This window comes from Dasypus novemcinctus, chromosome 3 (assembly GCF_030445035.2).
Source record: "Dasypus novemcinctus isolate mDasNov1 chromosome 3, mDasNov1.1.hap2, whole genome shotgun sequence".
Classification (NCBI taxonomy): Eukaryota; Metazoa; Chordata; class Mammalia; order Cingulata; family Dasypodidae; genus Dasypus; species Dasypus novemcinctus.
In genome coordinates this window covers 111,983,027-112,004,993 of record NC_080675.1, presented here as the reverse complement: position 1 = coordinate 112,004,993, position 21,967 = coordinate 111,983,027, and the positions used below count along the sequence as shown (strand labels likewise).

At 44.5% G+C, this 21,967-nt stretch overlaps 1 protein-coding gene and 1 pseudogene across 1 annotated transcript; one reads left to right on the top strand and one right to left on the bottom strand.

Annotated features, from left to right (window-relative positions):
* The first annotated feature begins 174 nt into the window (after positions 1 to 174).
* Positions 175 to 20,303, top strand: RMDN3 (regulator of microtubule dynamics 3). The gene is made up of 13 exons (XM_004454988.4): positions 175 to 259; positions 616 to 854; positions 2,981 to 3,173; positions 3,544 to 3,687; positions 10,607 to 10,892; positions 11,788 to 11,890; positions 16,052 to 16,112; positions 17,678 to 17,753; positions 18,340 to 18,417; positions 18,656 to 18,754; positions 19,055 to 19,108; positions 19,247 to 19,327; positions 19,611 to 20,303. The coding sequence occupies exons 2-13, from the start codon at positions 668 to 670 to the stop codon at positions 19,662 to 19,664; spliced, it is 1,416 nt and encodes a 471-aa protein (XP_004455045.2). The 5' UTR covers positions 175 to 259; positions 616 to 667; the 3' UTR covers positions 19,665 to 20,303.
* Positions 12,411 to 14,487, bottom strand: LOC139438183 (sterol O-acyltransferase 1-like; annotated as a pseudogene).
* Positions 20,304 to 21,967: the final 1,664 nt, after the last annotated feature.

Below are 21,967 nucleotides of genomic sequence, written 5' to 3'. Positions count from 1 at the left end.
AGCAGGTGAGGTGGGAGGAAAGGTAACTTCAGTTTTCCCTTCCCCCCTCTCTCCCGCCCCGCCCCGCCCCCGCCCCCGCCCCGCGTCTCGCCGTGGCCCCGCCCCCTAGGGAGAACAGGGGCCGGAGGCGGGGCTTCGTGTGTCATCTGCCCGCGCCCTCCGTCGGCGCTTTGAGCTGGTGGCGCGCTTTAAACAGCGTCACCCGCATTGACTGTGCGCGGCAGTGGCGGTGGCTGCTGCCATGGTGGCGAGCCGCCGGGTGAGGGTCTCAGGGTTTGAGTTGATTTTCTTCCAGGCCAGAGCGCCTTCCAGGGCGCGGGGCGGGCCAGGCTTGGCGGCCCCAGCGGCGGCTTCGTTGTCCGCCGGGCCGTGGGCTCGGGTGGGGGTTTAGACCCCGCAGCGGGATTCCGTGATCTGGCCCCCGGGAGGTGTCGGAGGGGAGTCCTGGTTCAGGCTGGGAAGAGGCGGGTAATCGTGGGCTGGCGGAAGCCTTAGGGTCCGCACGGGAGTGAGGGTGGTCGGGAGGTCAGGGTCTGGGCTGTGGGATATTTCTGGGGGTTCGGCGTTGGGGTGGGTGAGTGGATCATGCTCGTGAATCTCCCTCCCACTCCCCAGCCTTCCCCGCCGCCCTCTGTACCTCGTGGCTCGCGCGGGCTGCAGGTGCAGCATGTCTAGCTTAGGAGCCCTGGGCGGCGCTCGCACCGGGCTGGGACTCTTGCTTGGCACCGCTGCGGGCCTTGGATTCTTGTGCGCCCTTTACATCCAGCGGTGGAAACGGACTCAGCGCCATGGCCGGAGCCAGAGCCTGCCCAACTCCCTGGACTACCCGCGGACTTCAGAGTCCATACGCGAGGGTAAGAGCCCCGTCCTGGCTGACGGACGCGCCGGGGTCGGGTCTGCCTTTAGGAGAGCCGCACGCGGGGGCGGGTGGGGGGAGCGGTAATGTCTGAGGACTTCACTTTCTTGGAAAGCTTATTGAAAAGAAAAGAAAAAATTCCAGGAAATATATTGTAAGAAGATTGTTTAGTTTTCACTTTCAATTCTGGCCACATAGTAAGTAGAGGAAGAGTCCAAAAGAAGGTAAAAAGAATAACTACTCTTGCAGGAATCAAGTGTTAAGGATTACTTATAATCATTAGAATTTTAAGGGACTTTGGAGACTAGTCCAGATATTTTGTCTCTCTTATGAGGAAACAGATTCATAAAATTGCATAACTTTCCCGAGGTTGTCACAGAGCAAGTGACTAGGGTTGGGCCTGGTCACCTAGTCCAGTGGACTTTTCACCGCTTGGGGCTGGGAGCTCATCTAATGTAATTGAAGCATTGTGTGGCTGGAAGCCTGCCACAGCTGAAATGGGTAGTGCTTTCAGTTATGCAAAACTTCCATGTTAACTCCTTTGACCAAAGCACCCAAGGCTGGTTCAAACAACCCCCTTCCTTCAGTGTTCAGATCATCTCACCCATGTTAGTTGGAAACGAGTGTTTTCTCTGATTACCAGTGCCAGGTGTGACTTTAGGCACATTGGATTGGAAAAGTTAGTTTTGGAAGTCTTCAAAGAGTTGTAATTGATTGTCAGCATGTTACAGCGTGGTTGTAACCTATTTATTGCAGGTGTGCTTGTTTTTCCTTCCCTTTCTCTTCTGTTTTGTTTTTAATTTCTTAGCAATAATCTTTCTTCTGCTGAGGTGGGAGAAAGTGGCCACATTCCCAGGGATCTTTACTGCTTTACCTGCTTGAACATTGTTGGTCGTGTATTGTAACCTGGCCTAGATTGTTACTAGATTTCCTTTAGTAAAGGCTTGGTATTTACCTGGACTCTGGGTGCTAACCTTCCTGGTTTCTTTTCTGTTCTTGCATTTTCTAGTCCTGTTGCTTAGGTGGCTATCAGGTTACTAGCATCTCACTGTGGGACTTTACATAGAGCTCAATTCAGGGTTGGGTCAGTGGGGCTTGCACATCATTTTTGTTTTTTCCTTAGAGAAATTGTGGGTTTATAGAACGATGCATAAAATACAGAACTCTCTTATACTATCCTATTATTAACACCTTTCATTGGTGTGTGTGTGACACTGTTACAACTGATAATAGCACATTTTTATAATTGTACTGTTAACTGTAGTCTACAGTGGTTTAACTTAGGGTTCACTGTTTGTGTCACGTAGTTCCATGGATTTTTTTTTATTCTGTTACCATATATTTACTCAAACATTCCCCTTTTTAGCACATGTTTTTGTCTAGTTTTTAATTTTTTAAAATTGTAATATATACAACATAAAATTTCTCATTCTAGCCACTTTCAAATATACAATTAAGTGATATTAATTACATTCGCTGTGTTGTGCTACCAACACCACCATCCATTACCTAAACTTTTCCATCACCCCAAACAGAAACTGTGTTCCCATTAAGCATTAACTTCCCATTCTGCCTTCTCCCCATTCCCGTGGGTTCTTTCTATGGGTCTGGATGGGCTTTTTCCACTGTACTTTTTCTCTTTGCCCCTCTCTGATTATATTAAGTAGAGTTCTTGAGAAGGGCACACAGTTTTCTTTACTGTTTTTTGTGAAGTGAGAGATCAGAATTTGAGTGAGCTCAGTTTTAGTTTTGCTTTGTGGTTGGTATTTGACTGCCTACTATTTGGGCACTGTATGGTAAGGTAGAGTTTTTCTTTTACTCTAGCAGGACAGCTGCTCTGCCTTTTATGTCCCACACTCTTGTAAGCATTTCACACTATCTGCTGGAAGGGCTCTGCTGGGGCACGTTCTAGGAGGAAAGCACTCTTGTTGAAAGGGCAGGATCTTAGTAGTTTTCTTTGTATGGTTATTTGGGACTTGTTTCCCTGACTTAGCCATTTGAGCCTTGAGGGTCTTCTCTGTAAATTAAACTTTGATGAGGAACAAGTGTTCTTGAATTCTGGGTGAGAGATCCTTTCCTCCCTGTCTCCTGTGGGTGTCACCGTCTCCTGTCCTGTTCCTTCAGTTATGCTGTTGCGGGCAGCCCCAGGTGAAGCAGGAGATGCTGCGGTGCTGCCCAGCCTTCCCCGAGAAGGGCAGGAGGAGGTGCTGAACCGCCTGGACTTTGTGCTGACCAGTCTCGTGGCACTGCGGCGGGAGGTGGAAGAGCTGAGAAGCAACCTGCAAGGGCTTGCTGGCGAGATTGTTGGGGAGGTCCGGTGAGTAGTAGGGCCTCTTCAGCTTTGCTCTCACCCCACCCCTCTGCTGCTTTTCAGCACAGCCATGTTTTGGCCTTTGCTGTCTGTTAAGGAAGAGGACAGTGCACAGCTTCTAATCTAATTTTGGGATTGCCTTGTACAAGCTCCTTGCCAGTCCCGGGACCTCACGGTCTGTTGTAGCATCTGGAACTCTTTGTCCTGCCTAACCCCATAAAGGCTGGGGCCCAGGAGCTGCTCCTGTTGCTCTCCTGAGGGGGGAGACTCAGGAATTTCTCTACCCTTGGCCCTTTGATGAGCAGCCTTAGTAAGAGGCTCCCCTGTGGAGAGGGAAAGACTGGCTGGCTGTGGCCTAATGGGCCCTGGTTTCCAGATCCCACATGGAAGAGAACCAGCGAGTGGTTCGGCGGCGAAGATTCCCGTTTGCCCGGGAGAGGAGCGACTCCACTGGCTCCAGTTCTGTCTACTTCACGGCCACCTCAGGAGGCACATTCACAGATGCCGAGAGCGAAGGGGGGTGAGTCATCTCTCCTGGAGGCAGTGCTGGTGGTGGCCAGGTTGTATTTTTTAAAAGTAATGTTTATCAATGGAAAATTCAGAACAGGTTGCTGTAAATAATTTTTAGAACAAGGTCAGGGTATAAGCAAATAAAATACAGAAAAGTTGAACAGACAAAAACCATCCAGTTTATATCATTCAGACAAACTGAAATGTTAACAGTGGTTCTTGCTCTCATCTGTTTTTTTCTCTGAATAGATCTTAAAAAATTGTTTTTATTGTGGAGCATATACAACATAAAATTACCCATTTTAACCACTTTCAAGTAAAAATCAGTAGTGTTAGTTACATTATAATGTGCTACTGTCACCACCACCCATTACCAAAACTTTTCCATCCCTCCAAACAGAAACTACCCGTGAAGCACGAACTCCCTATTCCCCACCCCACCTTTAGGAACTTGAATAGTCATTTCTGATTCTATGATTTTGCATATTTTAATTATTTCCTAAAAGTGAGATCATTACAATATTTTTTCTTCTTGTTTGGTTTATTTCACTCAACATGATGAATTCATCCATTTTGTAGCATGTATCAAAACTTCATTCCTTTTTACAGATGAATAATATTTCATTGTATGTGCGCAAAACCACGTTTTGTTTCTTTTCATCCATTGATGAACACTTGGGTTGCTGCCACCTTTTGGCAACTGTGAATAATGCTGCTATAACATTGTATAAATATCCGTTCAGATCCTTGCTTGCGATTCTTTTGATTATCCAGAAGTAGGATTGCTTGGTTTGTTCCTGAACTGGGAGGAAGGGCTTAAGTCTTTGACTGTTGAATATAAATTTGCTGTGGGTTTTTCATGTGTCCCTTTTATCATGTTGAGTGTTTTATGAAGAAGGGGTGCTGGATTTTACTCAATGCTTTTATGTATCAATTAAGATGATCATGTGGTATATTACACTGATTTTTTTATGTTGAACCACCCTTACATACCTGGAATAAATCCCACTTGATCATGGTTTATAATCCTTTTAAAGTACCATTGGATTACATTTGTTAGGATTTTTGTTGAGGATATTTGCATTTATATTCATAAGGGATATTGTCTGTAATTTTCTTTTCTTGTGATATCTTTTTTTTTAAAAAATAGATTTATTTTTTAAAATTTATTTCTTTCCCCTTTCCCCCCTTACCTTGTCTGCTCTCTGTGTCCATTCGCTGTGTGTTCTTCTATGACCGCTTCTCTCCTTATCAGCGGCACTGGGAATCTGTGTTTCTTTTTGTTGCATCATCTTGCTGTGTCAGCTCCATGTGTGTGGCGCCATTCCTGGGCAGGCTGCACTTTCTTTCGCGCTGGGCAGCTCTCCTTAAGAGGCGCACTCCTTGCGCATGGGACTCCCCTACGCGGGGGATACCCTTGCGTGGCATGGCACTCCTTGCACACATCAGCACTGCACATGGGCCAGCTCCACATGGGTCAAGGAGGCCTGGGTTTGAACCGTGGACCTCCCATGTGGTAAGTGGATGCCCCATCCATTCGGCCAAGTCTGCTTCCCTCTCATGATACCTTTATGTTGCTTTGCTATTAGGGTGATGTTGGCCTTATGAAATGATGAAATGAGTTAGGTAGTGTTGTCTCCACTTCAGTTTTCTGGAAGAGTTTGAGCAGGGTTAATGTTAATTCTTCTTTGAATGTTTGGTAAAATTGACCAGTGAAGCCATCTGGTCCTGGGTTTTTCTTTGTTGGGAGGTTTTTGATTACTGATTCAATCTCTTATTTCTTTGTTGAGATCTTCTCTTGAGTATAAGTAGTTACTCGGAATTTGTTCAGTTCAGATGGGTTATTTAATTTTTTGGACAGCTCATATTATCCTCATCCTTTTTATTTCTGTGGGGGTGATAGTGAATTGCATCTTTTTTTTTCTTAGTCTAGTGAAAGGTTTGTCAATTTTATTGATCTTTACAAGAACCAACTTTTGTCGATTCTATTTTTTTATTCTCTATTTCATTCATCTCTGCTGTTATCTTTATTATTTCCTTCCTTCTGGTCACTTTGGGGTTAGTTTGCTCTTCTTTTTCTAGCTCCTCCAGTTGTGAAGTTAGGTCTATGATTTGAGATCTTTTTTAATGTAAGCATTTAGAGCTATAACTTTCCCTCTCAGAATTGCCTTTGCTGAATCCCATAAGTTTTGGCATATTGTATTTTCCTTTGCATTCCCCTCAAGATATTTAGGTTCCCTGTGGTTTTGAATTTCTTTGACCCTCTGGTTAAGAGTGTATTGTTTAATATTTATGTTTTTGTAAGGTTTCCAGTTCTTTCTCTGTAATTGATTTCTAACTTCATTCCACTATGGTTGGAGAGATGTTTGTAATATTTCAGTCTTTTTGAATTTGTTGAGACTTGTCTTGTGACCTAAAATATTGTTACAGAGATCTCCAAGCATTAAGTATATGCTCCTGCCTCCCTGGAAGTTATCATCTTCCCACAGGAGAGGATTGTCCGTGTTCCCTTGCCATTTTTACTTGTGAATGGTGACTGTCCAGACGTCTTGGTGGCCCAGAAGTTCTGACCGTGAGGCCTTACAGTGAGGTGGAGTGGCAGGCAGGAGTCTGGTAGACAGCTTCCTCCAAGCCTGGTCAGTCTAAGGGGTTTTGATTTTAAGCCAGTAGTGCCATTTTGAAACTTTGGTCCCAAGGACAGGTATCTTAATAAACATCTTTGTTGCTGCAGCTGATGCTGTAGGGGCAGCATCTGCCCTGGTCGACTGCTAGCTCGACATCATGGGGTGGCCCACGTGAGAGCTAGAGGTTGACAGCACCTTGGCGGCCTCTGTTGACTTTTCTTCCTCTTCTAGAAAAAGATTGATGCAGAGAATAGTGAAGCCTATACTAGGTCAGTGTAGCTGATTTAGTTATAAACATGCATGTGAAACAAAGTTAAAATCAGCTATTCAGGGTCATTTTTTATTTCTGTAACAGACACTGTACTAAGTGCTTTGAGTTATTTTCGGTCACTTCTTTCTGCTAGTCTCCCTATTACTCAAACAGAGAACTTTGATGCCTTACGCAGGGTTGTACCACTACTAAGTGGTATCACTGTGCAGACTAGACTTGACCCTGAGCCTCATTCTCAGGGCTGTGAGGGTCTGTGATCTGAGGCATGGCTTGGTCATCAGGACACACAAGGGTTTCACAAGAAGACAAGTAGCAGGTAGCCCTGGGGAGCTCTACCCATTAACTAAGAGTGGTCACGGCTCATTGAGGCCTGATGCATGGCTGTACAGTTTGTTTAGCACATTTTACTAAAATAATTTCAGCCTTATTTTCTTGTTTAAATTTATTATATTTACCTACTTCTCTTCATTTTGTTTTCTAAGAAAATTAAAGTGTTGTTGTCCTTTTCCATGTCACTGCCATTGAGCACCTGTGCTAATTTTATTATTGCTCTTAAATGCCTTTTTTTTTTAAGATTTATTTTTTATTTATTTCTCTCCCTTCCCCGCCCCTCCCCCCCCCGGAGTTGTCTGCTCTCTGTGTCCATCACTGTGTGTTCTTCTGTGACTGCTTCTATCCTCATCAGAGGCACCAGGAATCTGTGTTTCTTTTTGTTGCGTCATCTTGCTGTGTCAGCTCCGTGTGTGGGGCGCCATTCCTGGGCAGGCTGCACTTTCTTTCGTGCAGGCAGCTCTCCTTATGGGGCGCACTCCTTGCACGTGGGGCTCCCCTATGCGGGGGGCACCCCTACTTTGGCAGGGCACTCCTTGCGCGCATCAGCACTGTGCGTGGGCCAGCTCCACACGGGTCAAGGAGACCCGGGGTTTGAACCACGGGCCTTCCATGTGGTAGGCGGACGCCCTATCCACTGGGCCAAGTCCGCTTCCCTTAAATGTCTCTTAAAACAAGTGAAGACTTGGTGAAGAGCTGTAGGCCTCTATCCATTGACTACAACTGCTTGGGTTATCTGATCCTATGATCTGTATTCTCAGGGGCTGGCAGAAGTGGTCCTTTTTATTCAATTTGCCCAGCACATTTGGGCCAAGAGATGCTTCCAGAAAACTGTTAGAAGGCAGAAATAAAAGTAACATTTGACACATACCTGGATTAAAAAGAGAGGGCTGGAATTGGTTTATAGTGGACACTGAGACTTAGCTTTTCTGTGTGGAACCAAAGTAAGCAGGTAACTTGGGTGGGGAACTGGCATTTGAGCTTTGTAAGAGCAACCTTCAGTGGAACAGGAGAGGTCACAGCTCTGCCTAAGATCATGATGTCGGACTCGGCTGTCTAAATGATAGTTTAAAGAAGTCACGAACCTCTGGGATCAGTGAGAGCCAGAGAGGTTAACCTGGGAAGCTTGAGGGTATTTTGCTGACTGGGGTGTCCACTGGAACTCCCATGGTCACAAGGATCAGGACAGGGCACAGGGAGGGGTGATTTCTTCATTATAGCTCCAGCAGACTCTGCTCCTAAGTAGTCCTGTGGCATGTGGAAGCTGATGGTGGTGCAAGACTGGTTTAGCTGGCTTTTCTCTGGGACAGTGACCATGGTGAAAAATTCTTTTTGCCATGGTCAGTGCCATGTAGGTCAGGGAGGAATTTTGGGATGGGACACAAATTCTGGAGTGGCTTTAAACAGGTGAGGCCTGGGGAAGAGGGACTTCTTTGAGGGATGAGGGGATAAGAAGGATTCAGTAGGTTTCCCTGCTCTGCTAAAAGCTGTATGCCCTCCTTCTCCCTCATTAAACAAAATAGTAACTTGAGGTAAGCTGGCTGTGCCAGAGGCAGAATCACTGTGACTCTATGAGCTTGCTCCCTGGGCATGATACCAGACACAACTTGGAGCAGAGTTGAGTCAGGTAGCTCTGGCCCCCTTGCTTAGAGGGAGCCTTGGGAGTCCAGCCCACTGTGGGAACCATGTGTTTCTCCTGTGTGCGCAGGTTTGATTTCAAAAGCGTCAGACTGTTAAACAAGAGGGCCACCTCTCTGGTAGATTTCTCCAAGGGCTAGGTTGGTGACAGAGGCGTGAGAGATTGGTATCAATGTAGAGATGGTAGTCCTGGCCACATGATGAAGTCTGTTCTCAGGTCACAGAAGCCGGCAATGCCAGATAGTAGGGTTTCACATTAGTGATACAGAAATCCTTGAAGTAGGGTGAGGTGCAATAAAAATCCTCCTTGCCATGAATCTTTGTCTCTTTTTTGTTGTGTCATCTTGCTGTGCCAGCTTTCTCTGTGTGTGGCCGCCACTCCTGGGCAGGCTGAACTTTCTTTCGCACTGGACGGCTCTCTTTTATGGGGTGCACTTCTTGTGCGTGGGGCTCCCCTATGTGGGGGACACCTCTGCATGGCAGGGCACTCCTTGCGCGAATCAGCACTGCGCATGGGCCAGCTCCACATGGGTCAAGAAGGCCCTGGGTTTGAACCGTGGACCTCCCATGTGGTAGGTAGATGCTCTATCCCTTGAGACGAATCAGCTTCCTGTACCCTTGATCTTTATTTTCAGGAGGGAAGGAGGCTTATTCTTAAATGACCTCAAGATTTGTCCGGTGTTTCACAACCTTCTGGTTCTGCCAGACCTGATTTTCCTTCACTTGATGTCTCTCTGGTGTCTGGTTCTGGCCCCTGACATCCTACCCTCTTCCCTGATAAATTGTCTAATTCAGGTGGCAGTCAGAGAAAACACCTTAATCAGCTGCTCGTGGAAGCTTATCCAGGAAAAATGTGGCTTCCTCTCCAGTGGCACATCAGGGTTGGGGCTCTCTAGAACCCACCTTGCTTAGATGGCAGCCCCAGATACACCTTCCAATTGGTATTTGCATCTTCCCTCTCACTTGCAGCTGCAAAGTGGTCCCTACCCCCAGCAAATTCCTAAGGTTCTCAAGGGTTACTCCTTTTGCGGTTTAGTTTTGGTTGCTGACTTGGGACCAAGGTATAGTACAAATTTCATTAAGATAGAAAACGTGGATATTTGTGGCTGCTCATGGCTTCAAAGGGTGATGCCCACTATCGGTTCAGGCATGTGCATTTGACTGATAAAGCAAAAATGGTTAGTAAACCCTTAGCCTAGTGAGTAGTCTAGCTGAGGAGATTATCTAGCTCTGTCAATGTCTTAGGGTTTTTATCTTAAACATTTATTTATAAAAGGAGAATATCCTCACCAAAGAAATCATATATAACATTAAAAGATAGAAGAAAAAATTACTTTTAATTCCTCTACCTCAAAAGACTACTGGCAACACTTTGGTACATACCCTGTGTTTTTTTAAGGATTTATTTTCATTTATTTATACCCAACCCCTCATTGTTTTGTACTCGCTATTTGCTCTCTGTGTCCATTCCCCATGTGCTCTCTGTCTGCTCATCTTCTCTTTAGGAGGCCCTGGGAACCAAATCTGGGACCTCCCATGTGGGGAAGAGGCACCCAATCACTTGAGCCACCTCAGCTGCCTGCTTTGTTGTATCTCTCATTGTCTTTCCTCTAAGTCTCCTTGTTGCATCATCTTGTTGTGTCAATTCGCTGTCTTGCTCATCTCCAGGAGGCACTGGGAACTGAACTGTGACCTCCCGTGTGGTAGGCAGGAGCTCAGTTGCTTGAGCCACATCTGCTTTCCCCATACCCTTATTTTTCCTCCCCTATTTTCTGGCACACTGGGTGTTAGCTAAGCAAGAGATTCTCAGAATGGCCCTGACCATCATGGAGGACCCCAGCTGGTCACTCTTATCCTGAGTCATTTTCCCAGCCTATAGTTCCCATAGGAAACTTTCTTGTGAGGTCTAATTTCTGTCCCTAAGTAATAGGAATGGTTCTTATTTGGTGCTTTGGACAACAGTACCATAGAAAGAACCCCTTTGTGGGTGGGGGGATAGACCCTTGGAGTTTGGAGGCTGAAGAATCCCTTCCCCTGACCCTGTTACTTATTTTTTTCTCCCACAGTTACACAACAGCCAATGCTGAGTCTGACTATGACCGGGACTCTGACAGGGGGAGTGAGGATGGGGAGGATGAAGTGAGCGGTGAAACTGTGAAGATGGGGAGAAAGGAGTCCCTGGATCTGGAGGAGGCGGCGGCTTCGGGCCTGGCGCCTGATGCTGTGGCAGATGGAGGACTCTCTGGCCTGGAGGATATGCTGCCCCTCCTGCGGCAGGCGGACGAGCTGCACCAGGGCAGTGAGCAGGGAAAACGAGAGGGCTTCCAGCTGCTGCTCAACAACAAGCTGGTGGTGAGGCTCCCAGCTGCCTGTCTTCTACCACCCTCCACACCCTTCCTCCCTGATCCTTAGGGAATGAAGGAAGGCTGATGTAGTTACGACTCCTGCACGGTGAAACAGGAAGGGAAATAGGGGTGAGATGGTTAGTTCTGTATCCTGCACGGGCTTCTGTTCCCCAAGTTGCACATCCTGTTCCAGGGAGGCCTAGAGTTGATCCCAGGGGCTCATGCGCTGTGCCTTGAGCAGGCTTTGCCTCCTGGAGAGGTGCTGTTAAAGAGCACCTCTATAGGGGGAAACGTAGAAGAACTGGAACGTTTTTTTTCCTCTCCCCTTCTGCTCCCCTTGACCACCTTGAAGCCTCCAACACTGTAAGTGACAAGTGGGTCAGCCACTCAACTACAGTTCTGTTCCCTGCTGCTTCACTGCCAAAATTTATGCTCATTCAGGAATAAAGGTCCCCAAAATTAGAATTTTCCCTTTTCTTGGGCAATTTCACATTTTCATTGTGTCAGCAAGACTCTCTTTTGCTTTGCCTCATTTAACATGTGGCAAATGGAGTTGACCTTTTCCCCTGACAGTATGAGACCAGAATGCCCTTACCTTGTGGTTGTGCAAAGTATTGGCTAGAGAGAATGTGTCACCAGTCAATAGCATAAGGGAGGTGGAGAGCTGGACTTAGGGGCTAACCTGGTTTCAATCAATGATTCAAACACTTTATTTATTTATTTGTCATTATTTATTTTTTTAATGGTACATTCAAAAAATATGAGGTCCCCATATACCCTGCACCCCCCTGGTTCAAACACTTTAGCTTGGAAATGCAAACCTAGGGTATGGGGAGAGGACCAGAGGCCCACTCTGAGGCTGAGGGATGAGGGGCCTCACACCTTCTCTGCTTGGTCTGCAGTATGGAAGCCGACAGGAATTTCTCTGGCGCCTGGCCCGGGCCTACAGTGACATGTGTGAGCTCACTGAGGAGGTGAGCGAGAAAAAATCATATGCCGTAAGTGGTAAGTACTGACAGGCATCTGGTGGGAAAATGACTGACTTTGCTTCTGGAGGTGGAGCTGGCTCATCTATGTGGGCCCAAGGGAACCACCAGGATGCTGGCTGTAGGGGCAATTGTGGCTCAGGTTCTGGCCAGAGACAAGTTCTTTAGCTCCCAAGGACCCCTGCTTCATCCTTGAGAAAGCATGGTCCCTCCTTCTCTGCACATCATGGTGATTGTGACACAGGCACACAAAAATTTTAAGAGTAGTTATATTAGCATTATTCTTTGCCCTCATTTCCCAACCACAAGGAGGGAGCCAACCTCCATTTTTAAGCTGAGAAGTTTTTTGCTGCTGCTTAGGAATCTTATTTCAGATATGGAACCTGTAGGGCAGGCGTTCTGAGAATATAACGACTGGAGTATATTTGAGTGCCCAGGAGGAAGTTATTTCCCAGCATGGGACATTATTGGTGGGTTCTACTTTGCTAGTTGCCAAAGTCTGCAACCTGGGTGTAGGATGCATCTAACCCCTGCCAGGCTTAGGGCTCGTCCTTGACTGTCGTGAGGTCACTGAGAATCTGGCAACTCAGAAAAAGAGACTGGTCTTATGGGGAAAATGTGTCCTGTCTAGCCATATATCCTCTGAGTCAGCCACCATCAATGGGCTGTCAGGTATCAAAGTTCAGAATGATCTTAAGTGGGTATTTACTTTCCTACTTTTATAATACAGCCTTGTAAATACTGTTGAATCTTTGATAAAGTAGAATCTGACAATACCTCAAGGTCATTGTAAACATTGTAAACATTCATTTTTTCCTTCTATAATCCATTCCAACAGTGTTCATGAAAAAAAAATTCTAAGCCAGAGGTACTTAAATGATTTCTTTTTAAGTGTTTTGGTTAATTCAGTGGCCAAGAAAATGATGCCTAATCTTTGGATGAAGTCAAGAAACAAAAGATGTACAGAAATAATTTCTGAGGTTTCAGCAGAATTATGAATGAAAGCCTGCCATTACTCAGCTATCAGTCTCCCTTTTCCAAAAGGGAAAAAAAAAGTCCTGCTCAGGTGTACCAGATTCCCGTGAATGTCCAGTTACTCAGCGTCACATGACCTAGGAATAGAGTGAACCATCTATAAAATCTGGAGTGGTCCAAATACATGGATAACACCAGTAACAGCTTGAAACTCTGCTGGCCCCAAATTGGGAAGAACACCTGATCTTCAGTCCAAACTTCTGAAACACATAACAACAAGGCCAGGAATGTGGCCAAACATAATCCAAAAAGTAGGATTTTTCAGAGGACAATATTGATGTGCATACCGCTCTTATGAGTAAAAGCACAGGCCCAAGAAAAGAGAAGTCCACATAACATTCCCAATTGGCCTTTTCCAGCTATCATTGGCAATGAAGTTAAAAGCCATTCCAAAGCAAATGAAGGGCACAAAGAGCACTGGATAGAAAAAGACCAAGTACAGAGCCAAGGCATATTTATGCACTATCGCAGACATAGCAAAGACAGCTGACACAGCACTAGATCTGAACTTCTTAAAGAAAAACCAGAGAAAGTCCTTGTAAGTATGGTAATATATCCAGTCATGGACTACCACATTCCAAGTCCTATACAGTTGGACTATGATGTAGAATTCCACCAATCCTGTCACCATGGTGTAACATCTCAGGAAAGGTATTGAACAGCAGTGCAAAAAGGCGGAAAAAAAAAAGGAAAAGAACCAGCACACATGGCAAGATGGAGTGAAAATATACACAGGGCCAGAACACAAGCACTGAAGGGCTCCTGTTTGATATTCTGAAACAAGGGTGCACAGAGACTTTCAAAGATGTAGTACACCTAAAAAAAGGTAACCAAAAATCTGTGCAAATTGTGTAGCAACATAACTCCTCCTTACAGTGAGAGTCCTGGAAGAGCTGTCGCGGTAGATGAGCATTGGTGGAAACAAGAAGTACGAGTCCTGGATGACTGGGTATCAGAACAGTGCTTGATTTCTCTTAGCTGAATCTAGTACCCAAGGGACTTTCTCTCTGATAAATGAATGGGCCTTCCATTACCAAGCAGATCTGTTCAAATGTAACAATGAACAAGGAAACTGATGGCACTGTATATGCTAATATAACATACATTGGTCCAAAACCTAAAATTCTAATCTGGAAGAACATGAAAAGTGAGCCATGGTAGAGAGAATGGATTGCTGGATGGGAACTTTTTGTATTCACTGGCCAAACGTTGAAAGAGGAAATAGGACAAAAACATAACCTACCTGGTCCAAACAACAATAGGAAATTTGCCAGAAGCATAGTAAGACAAGAGAGCAAACTCAAATACTAGCCTTCCTTTATCATTGTAATCTACCACCAGTGTACTAAGGATAAAGAGAATGAGGAGGGCAGTAAATGTGATATATTGTTCTGATGTGGTCCATCTCAACAGCTCATCTAAGAGCAATCATTTCATAATAAAAAGCTTTCCTTTTTCTTGAGGTGCCCTCACATCTTTAGCTCCGTGGTTGCTTTTCTTGCTGTCAAGAACAGAAAAAGATGTGAGAGCACACCCACCAATGTCTAATAATGCCAATTTTTTTTTTAATTTAGTTTTTATTTATTTCTTTCCCCCCTCCCCCCCAGTTGTCTGCTCTCTCTGTCCATTCACTGTGTTCTTCTGTGACTGCTTCTATCCTTATCAGCGGCACTGGGAATGTTTGATTTTGTTGCATCATCTTGTGTCAGCTCTCCATGTGTGCGGCACCATTCCTGGGCAGGCTGCACTTTCTTTCGTGCTGGGCAGCTCTCCTTATGGGGCACACTCCTTGCACGTGGGGCTCCCCTGCGTGGCAGGGCACTCCTTGCGCACATCAGCATTGCACATGGGCCGGCTCCACACGGGTCAAGGAGGCCCGAGGCCCAGGGTTTGAACCGTGGACCTCCCATGTGGTAGACGGATGCCCTAACCACTGGGCCAAGTCTGCTTCCCATCTGCCGGAAGTTTGATGAGAATGGAATGTCTCTGAAAGTCCTGCTCTGGGATTTTAACCTTTTAGGACCATCCTTGCTGTACCTAAATATTCTTTGCTATTTGCTGTTTCTAGTTGACCACCAGAAGGCAGCCATTCTGTGGGAACTCAAGCAAAGACTGTCCTCTCCACAATCTAGCTTGCACCTGGGTCAGAGCTTCGAGTTTAACCCAGGAATTAATGAATAGGATGGAGAACTTGGCAGGAACTGGTTGTCATTCTTTGATACTGTTTTCCTAATGAGACAATGCCCCCTTAAAGGAGGCAGAAATCCCCTCAATGTCCCTTATTTGTGGCCATAAAATCATTGTTTGGAAAAGGGATGTAGGGTCCTTCACAGCATCAGTTGCCTTAAAAATGTATTTGTTGTATTAACATATGATTACCATAACTCAAGTGAGGGAAAAGTTCATATTAGCTAGCCCACCACTTCAACAAATTATATTTGTTCCATTTTCTTCACATTTCCTTCCAAACCCTGTTTTAATCAAGGGAAATCCCTTGTTCTCTAGTGTGTAGGCATACTAGTCTAAGGTCCAATCCAACCAACACTCTTTGTTAAGAGCCTTCATGTGTTTGGTCCTTGGTTTCGTTGTTATTCTTGGTGCCTAGAAAACATGGATAGAATAAATGAAAGTCATCTCTGGTCAGACTTTGGTCCATTTGGCTCTTGTGTGGAGATTCTGACCTAGCACAGTGATTGATGTTTTGGATCCCTTTGAGAATTTTATCAAAGCTGTGGACCCTCTCCCTAGTAAAATGCATATAAACCTAAAATTCTAGACAATTTCTGAAGGATTCATGGACCATGAAACCTGTCCACAGACCACAGATGAGAGAAACCCTCCAGGGTCTCTTTATATTTGAAATGCTAAAATTTGTTTCAAGAACATCAGGTGGGTGTTATAAAAAGATGTTATAGAATGAACATCAGATAACAGAGGGGAAGCAGAAGTAATGTTATACAGACTCATCACTGAGAAGCCAAATGTGCCTTTTCATTCTGCTCAAGTTCACAACTATATCCAAACAAGTCTAGGTTGGGCAGGGATTAGTGAGTAATAAAGTAGTCAATCATTCTTCCCACAGCTCTTTCTATGGAAGGGTACATAGGAGCCCTTGTCAACTTCTGGATTCATCTTTGTCCTACAGGAAAAGAAGAAGCAGAGGCTGCTCTGGAGAAGGGGGATGAGAGTGCTGAATGTCATCAGTGGTAATAACACCTGGCATCCTGGGGGAAAGTCAGCCTGGTCGGCAGTGGAGGAGATGATAACCCTTTTTCTCTGTCCTGGCCACAAAGGCATTTGCCAGAATAAGGAGAGGGAACTCAGGTGCCCCCCACCCTGCTCCCCGGCACTCATACCATCCATACCTTAACCCCAGCCAGAGTAGAGAAGTTTTCTTTGGGAGGTTCCTTAGGGGCAAGGCAAGGGAGTTCAAGCTTTTTTCTATTGAAGCGTGGAGAAATGGGTAGCTTCATAAGTTATCCTAGTTCTAAAACTTGCATATTCTTGGTTCCTCAGGGAGGCTCAGTCACTTTGAAGTTTCCTTCTCCTGCAAAAGCTCTTCTTTCCCCTAGCTGCAATCCCCGGCTGGTGGTTGACTTTGGCTTCTTTGCTTGGTTCACATGAGGCACATGAGGAAAAGTAGATATGAGCCCCACCACCACCACCACCCGGGAAGTTCAGTGGTTAATTTATTACCTTAGATAAAGTTCTGGCAACTTGTATGGGTCAGAGCCTGGTCAATTTTGTGTCCTGAGCCCTGGTTCTAGCTCCTTGAGTGAACATTCAGTGAAAATGTTCTCCTCCTTTCTCTGCCTTCTTGCTTTCCATAGCTCTGCCCTTAGATTATGAGCTGACAGTGTTTCTCTATCTCTTGGCTGAGATTTTGTCAGGCCAGGATAGTTTTTTGGCTGTCATAAGTGCTGCTTCCCTGAGCTCCCAAGGATGGAAACTGGCAAACAACCTCTTAGCTATTCCTGGGAAACACTGTTTAGAATAAACATGAAAATGAGCCTTTGGTAGTGTCTCATGCAAATAACCCAAGATATTTAGTGAATATATGGAAAAGAATCTTGGGCTTGGGTTAGACATTTAACTGTGCTGGTGGGAGTAGGGCTGAGATAGTAAGACTGTTTTTGAAGATAGATGGGAAGCTGCTGGCTTTGTTCCCTTGTGGTTAAGATGTCAGGGATTGCGGACTGAAATCAGTCCATTCTTCCTCTACTTCTTCTGCTTCCTAAGTTAATTAGAAATTTCTTGACACCCACCCTAATTTCGTTGTCCTAGAATAGCTTCCTAAGTTCCAATGATACACCTGTACCATTCTAAGGCTAATAAATAGTATCTGCTTAGGAGACAAAGAGTAATATACTCTCTTATACCCTGATGCTGAAGTATTACAGATCTGCTTTTCAAGTTTTTGACATCTGTAGCTGAACTCTTAATGAAAGAAGGGAAAGTCCTACACTGGGGATTTGGACTGGGACCATGTCTAAACATTCTTAGGTATAAGGGAGAGATTTACTGTGGAGGACCCAGCATTTTTTTACCTGGTATATTCTGGACAGCTGTAAGCACACCAATGTTAGTTGAGGAATATTAATTGGAACCACAGGTCTGTAAAGAGAGAATTATATACAGATAGAAATTATATTTTCAGCTCTGGTTGAAGGGTGAAGGGGCAGAGGCATTGCAACCAGGTCTTGGGTGGGAAGCCTTGAATGTACCTAACTCCTTCCTTGTCCCTGAGCTTGCTGCTGCTTCCCCTCCTTAGGTTTGCAGTGCTTTGTGGTCAGCTGGCTGAGCATGAGGGCATCCAGAGGCGCATCCAGAGTGGCTTTAGCTTCAAGGTGAGGATAGCTTTGCTCCCTCCTTTGTGCTGGTCTATTTCAGATTCCTGCTACCTTTCAGCTCCCTTACAAGGGCTTTTCTTTTTTTGAAAGATTTATGTATTTTTAAAAATTTCTCCCCCCCCCCAGTTGTCTGCTTTCTGTGTCCATTCGCTGTGTGTTCTTGTGTCCACTTGTATTCTTGTCAGCAGCACAGGGAATCTGTATCTTTTTGCTGCATCATCTTGCTGCATCAGCTCTCCGTGTGTGCAATGCCACTCCTGGGCAGGCTGCGCTTTTTTTTTTGCATGGGGCCGTTCTCCTTACAGGGCACACTCCTTGCGCATGGGGCTCCCCTATATGGGGGACACCCCTGCATGGCACGGCACTCCTTGCCTGCATCAGCACTGTACATGGGCCAGTGCATCACAGGTCAGGAGGCCCGGGGTTTGAACCCTGGACCTCCCATGTGGTAGGCGGATGCTTTATCTGTTGAGCCAAATCTTCCCAGAAGGGCTTTTCTACAGCCTTAGTGACTTGCCTTTCCTCCCTTAGCAACTCTGGTGTCTGATGTTAGTTTATTTACATTTCTCCCCTCCCCTCTCAGGAGCATGTGGACAAAGCCATTGCTCTCCAGCCAGAAAACCCCACAGCTCACTTTCTTCTTGGCAGGTGGTGCTACCAGGTGAGTGATATCCCAGGGCTTGATGTAGGGTTCTAAGTGTCCTGTGACACTTACCTCCAAAAAGAAAAAAGGCCTCAGCTTCCTCGGCCTGGTTCAGATGCCATTTCTTCTGAATGCCTGTTATTGGTGTTTGGTACCCAGCTCTGTTTGTCCATGTCTGTCTCCAGTACAGGGTAGTCCATGTTCCTAAAGATACTTATTAAAACTTTTCATTCATACCTTAATCTTTTGGTGGCAGGTCTCTCACCTGAGCTGGTTAGAAAAAAAAACTGCTACAGCCTTGTTTGAAAGTCCTCTCAGTGCCACTGTACAGGATGCCCTTCAGAGTTTCCTAAAGGTACCAGGAGGGGAGGGCTAGAAATCAGCCAAAAATGCCAGGGTGACCATGTTTCTCCTAAGAACATTACTGGGACCCTTAATGGGAGGAATTTCTGGTAGGGGACAATTTTATGTTTGCCTGCTCTGTGGGAAAATAGAATCACCTAGAGAGCTTTTAAAAAATACAGACTCTCAGGCTTTATCCCAGGCCCAATGAATCAGTCTCTTGGCTGGAGACTGGAAATCTTTATTTAATAAATGCTAATCTGAATCTTGAATTTGGGAACCCCTTACTGAAATGTCTTCTTCCCTTTTCCAGGCTGAAGAACTACAGCCAGGATTTTCCAAAGCAGGAAGGGTTTATATTTCCAAGGTAAACTCACCTTTTTATAGATGAAAATAGGTATGTTGATGGTATTTCTGGGAACTCTTGAAGGTAGACATTTTCTTCCCCTTCTAGTCTCCCCTGGTATTATTTATCTCAGGGTTTTACTGTTTTGTGTCTTCTCAGTGCTACAGAGAACTAGGAAAAAACTCTGAAGCTAGACAGTGGATGAAGTTGGCCCTGGAGCTGCCAGATATCACTAATGAGGTAATACTTTTATCCAGCTTTTCCATCAGTTGCATGACCTTTTAAGGAAAGAAAAGCTTGCCTTGGGGTCTTAACTTCTTCAGGTAAGAGTCTATACTTTTGCATTTAGGCCCTTTTATATACATGTCACCCACAGGATGAAGACAGACCCCATAGGCACCAGGCTATCCTGGAAAACTATGATAACAGGACCCAGAAAGGAAGCAAAAGATTGGTTTGGGGAAATGTTGGCTCAGGATTTTGAATTCTAGCCTGTTTCTGTTTGTCTATTCTGTCTCTCTAGGATTCAGCTTTCCAGAAGGACCTGGAAGAATTGGAAGTAATTTTAGGAGAATAATCACATTACATGACTTGAGGGATACCACTACTTACTTGAAGAGGAGAATCACGGCTTTTTTTCATTGAGCCCTGCTTAGATCAGGAAACCATTTAGGGAATGTCCTGACTCCTGGGTCTAAATGCTACCTGCTACCATTCCCCAATTTCTTGCTTGTTGTCCACCAGCTAATTTATTCTATCTATTCCTTACTTACTCTGAATTTGGGGAGGTAGTTGAGGTCCGAGTTTCTGTTGTTCTCCCCTTTAATTCTTGAAAAATCAAGAAAAATCAGCACTGCCTTTCAACTGCTGGTGAGATAGATGAATTTAAAAGAGCTACTAGGAACAAAGCACAGAATGTGTTAATATTTTTCACTGATTAATATTTAATAATATCAATGTATATAGTCCTAAGAGCACACCATACCTACCAGGGCATGAAAGGAGGGCCAGGGCAGCCCATGATATTGCCCTCTTATCACCTATCATGTGGATTGTTAACTATATTCCTGAGTAGAGAGGCTGGACCACTTGACTGCCAGAGTCCTGGCAGCTTTTGGTAGTGGTACAAGGTTTATGAAGCTGTGAAACTGCCAGTCTGAAAAGCTGCCTGGAATGCATTATGGTACAAACTTGAAATAAACCAAATTTGATCGAATTGAAGTAATTATAGCCTCTTTTATGTATATATATTATATATATATATTATATATATTTATATATTTCCACTTATTAAGCTCCTTATTCTTGCTTGAAACTTCCAGAATTGTGTCCTAGGGCTAAGAAATACAGGATTCTAAATATTTAGAATATGCTCTTTGGTTAATACTATTTCCAGTGAAAGTTATAGTGTTAACATGTAAGACATAGGCAAAGAAACTTATTTTTCGCCTAAACAACACCTAATGCATCTAAACAGGTTGTTCCCTGCCCTTTCATGTTTACCTTTAGGGCTAACAGTGCAAAGCTTAATATCTGGAACGAAAATCCCACCTAGAAGAAAAACTGATCCAAGTTTCTAGGTCACAGTCACTTTATGGGAATATAAGACTGAGATGCTTTTATACGAAAACTGAGCTTTCACACCAGAATCTCATTTGGCTTTGTTATACCTCCCCAGGTTTGTTTTGTGGTAGAGGAATAAAAGAGAAGACCTGAGAGGTACTTAATACTAGGGATGAAACAATTTTTTAACCAAAACCTAGATAAAGTTTTTGGGTGGTTGATGAACACGTTACTTTGGTTAAGAGCTGGATTGGAAGACCCACTTGGTGAAGACAGTAGAAGGAAAGTGGGGAAATAAGGTAAAGAACAGAAATTAGGAAAAAGTTGTACAAACATTTAGCACCTAGCTACTAGGGAGATGACAAGGCTACTTTTATTTTAGTCCTTAGTTCCTTTAAAAAAAAAAAAAGTTTTTTTTAAAATCCCCCACCCCTACCCCCAGGATGGCTCCCTCACCTGTTCATTGTCCATTGGCTGTGTCTGTTTGTCTTCTCCAGGAGGCACCGGGAACTGAACCCAGGACCTCCCACACTGGAGGCAAGAGCCCAACCACCTGAGCCACATCCACTCTCAGTCCTTAATTCTTAATCCCTAAAACCAGGGAACAGACTACTTTCAAAACAAAGCTGTATGAATTTAAAACCCATGGTACCCCACACACACATACAAAAGGAAATGAGAAGGGACTCAAAATGGTATACTACCAAAAAAAAAAAAATCTATTTTAAATAGAGTAGGCATTAACAGAAGTGTAGAACAAAAAAGGTATAATATTTACAAAGGCCAAATAGCAAAACGGCAGAAGAAAGCCTTACATTATCAGTAGTTACTTTAAATGTAAATAGATTCAAAGACAGAGATTGGCAGTATGGATTAAAATTATTGGCAGGATGGATTTAAAATTAAGAAAAAAAATGACCTGACTATATATTCTGTTTACAAGATTCATCTTAGAGACACAAGTAGGTTGTAAGTGAAAGGATGAGAGAAAAAAAACATCCCATGCAAATAGTAACCAAGAGGGCTGGGGTATCTATGTCAGTATCAAATAAAACAGACTGTCAAAAACTGTTACGAGGAAAAAACGGAGGTCACTATATACTGATAAAAGAATCAATTTAATAAGACTAACACTTGTAGGTATATATGCAAATAACAGCAGAACCCTAAAACATACAAAGCAAATAATGAGATTTGAAGACAGAAATATTAAGACCCAACCAGACATACATTGAATACTTAATCCAACAGCAGCAAAATATACATTCTGCTCCAGTGCACATGGATCATTCTCCAGGATGATGTTAGGTCACAAAA

Excerpts from the sequence above, each read along its gene's own strand:
- RMDN3 (XM_004454988.4), top strand. The coding sequence starts at position 668 with ATGTCTAGCTTAGGAGCCCTGGGCGGCGCTCGCACCGGGCTGGGACTC. Across the intron at positions 3,174-3,543 it reads GAGATTGTTGGGGAGGTCCG|ATCCCACATGGAAGAGAACC; the intron begins GTGAGTAGTAGG and ends CCTGGTTTCCAG. Across the intron at positions 17,754-18,339 it reads AGAGTGGCTTTAGCTTCAAG|GAGCATGTGGACAAAGCCAT; the intron begins GTGAGGATAGCT and ends CTCCCCTCTCAG.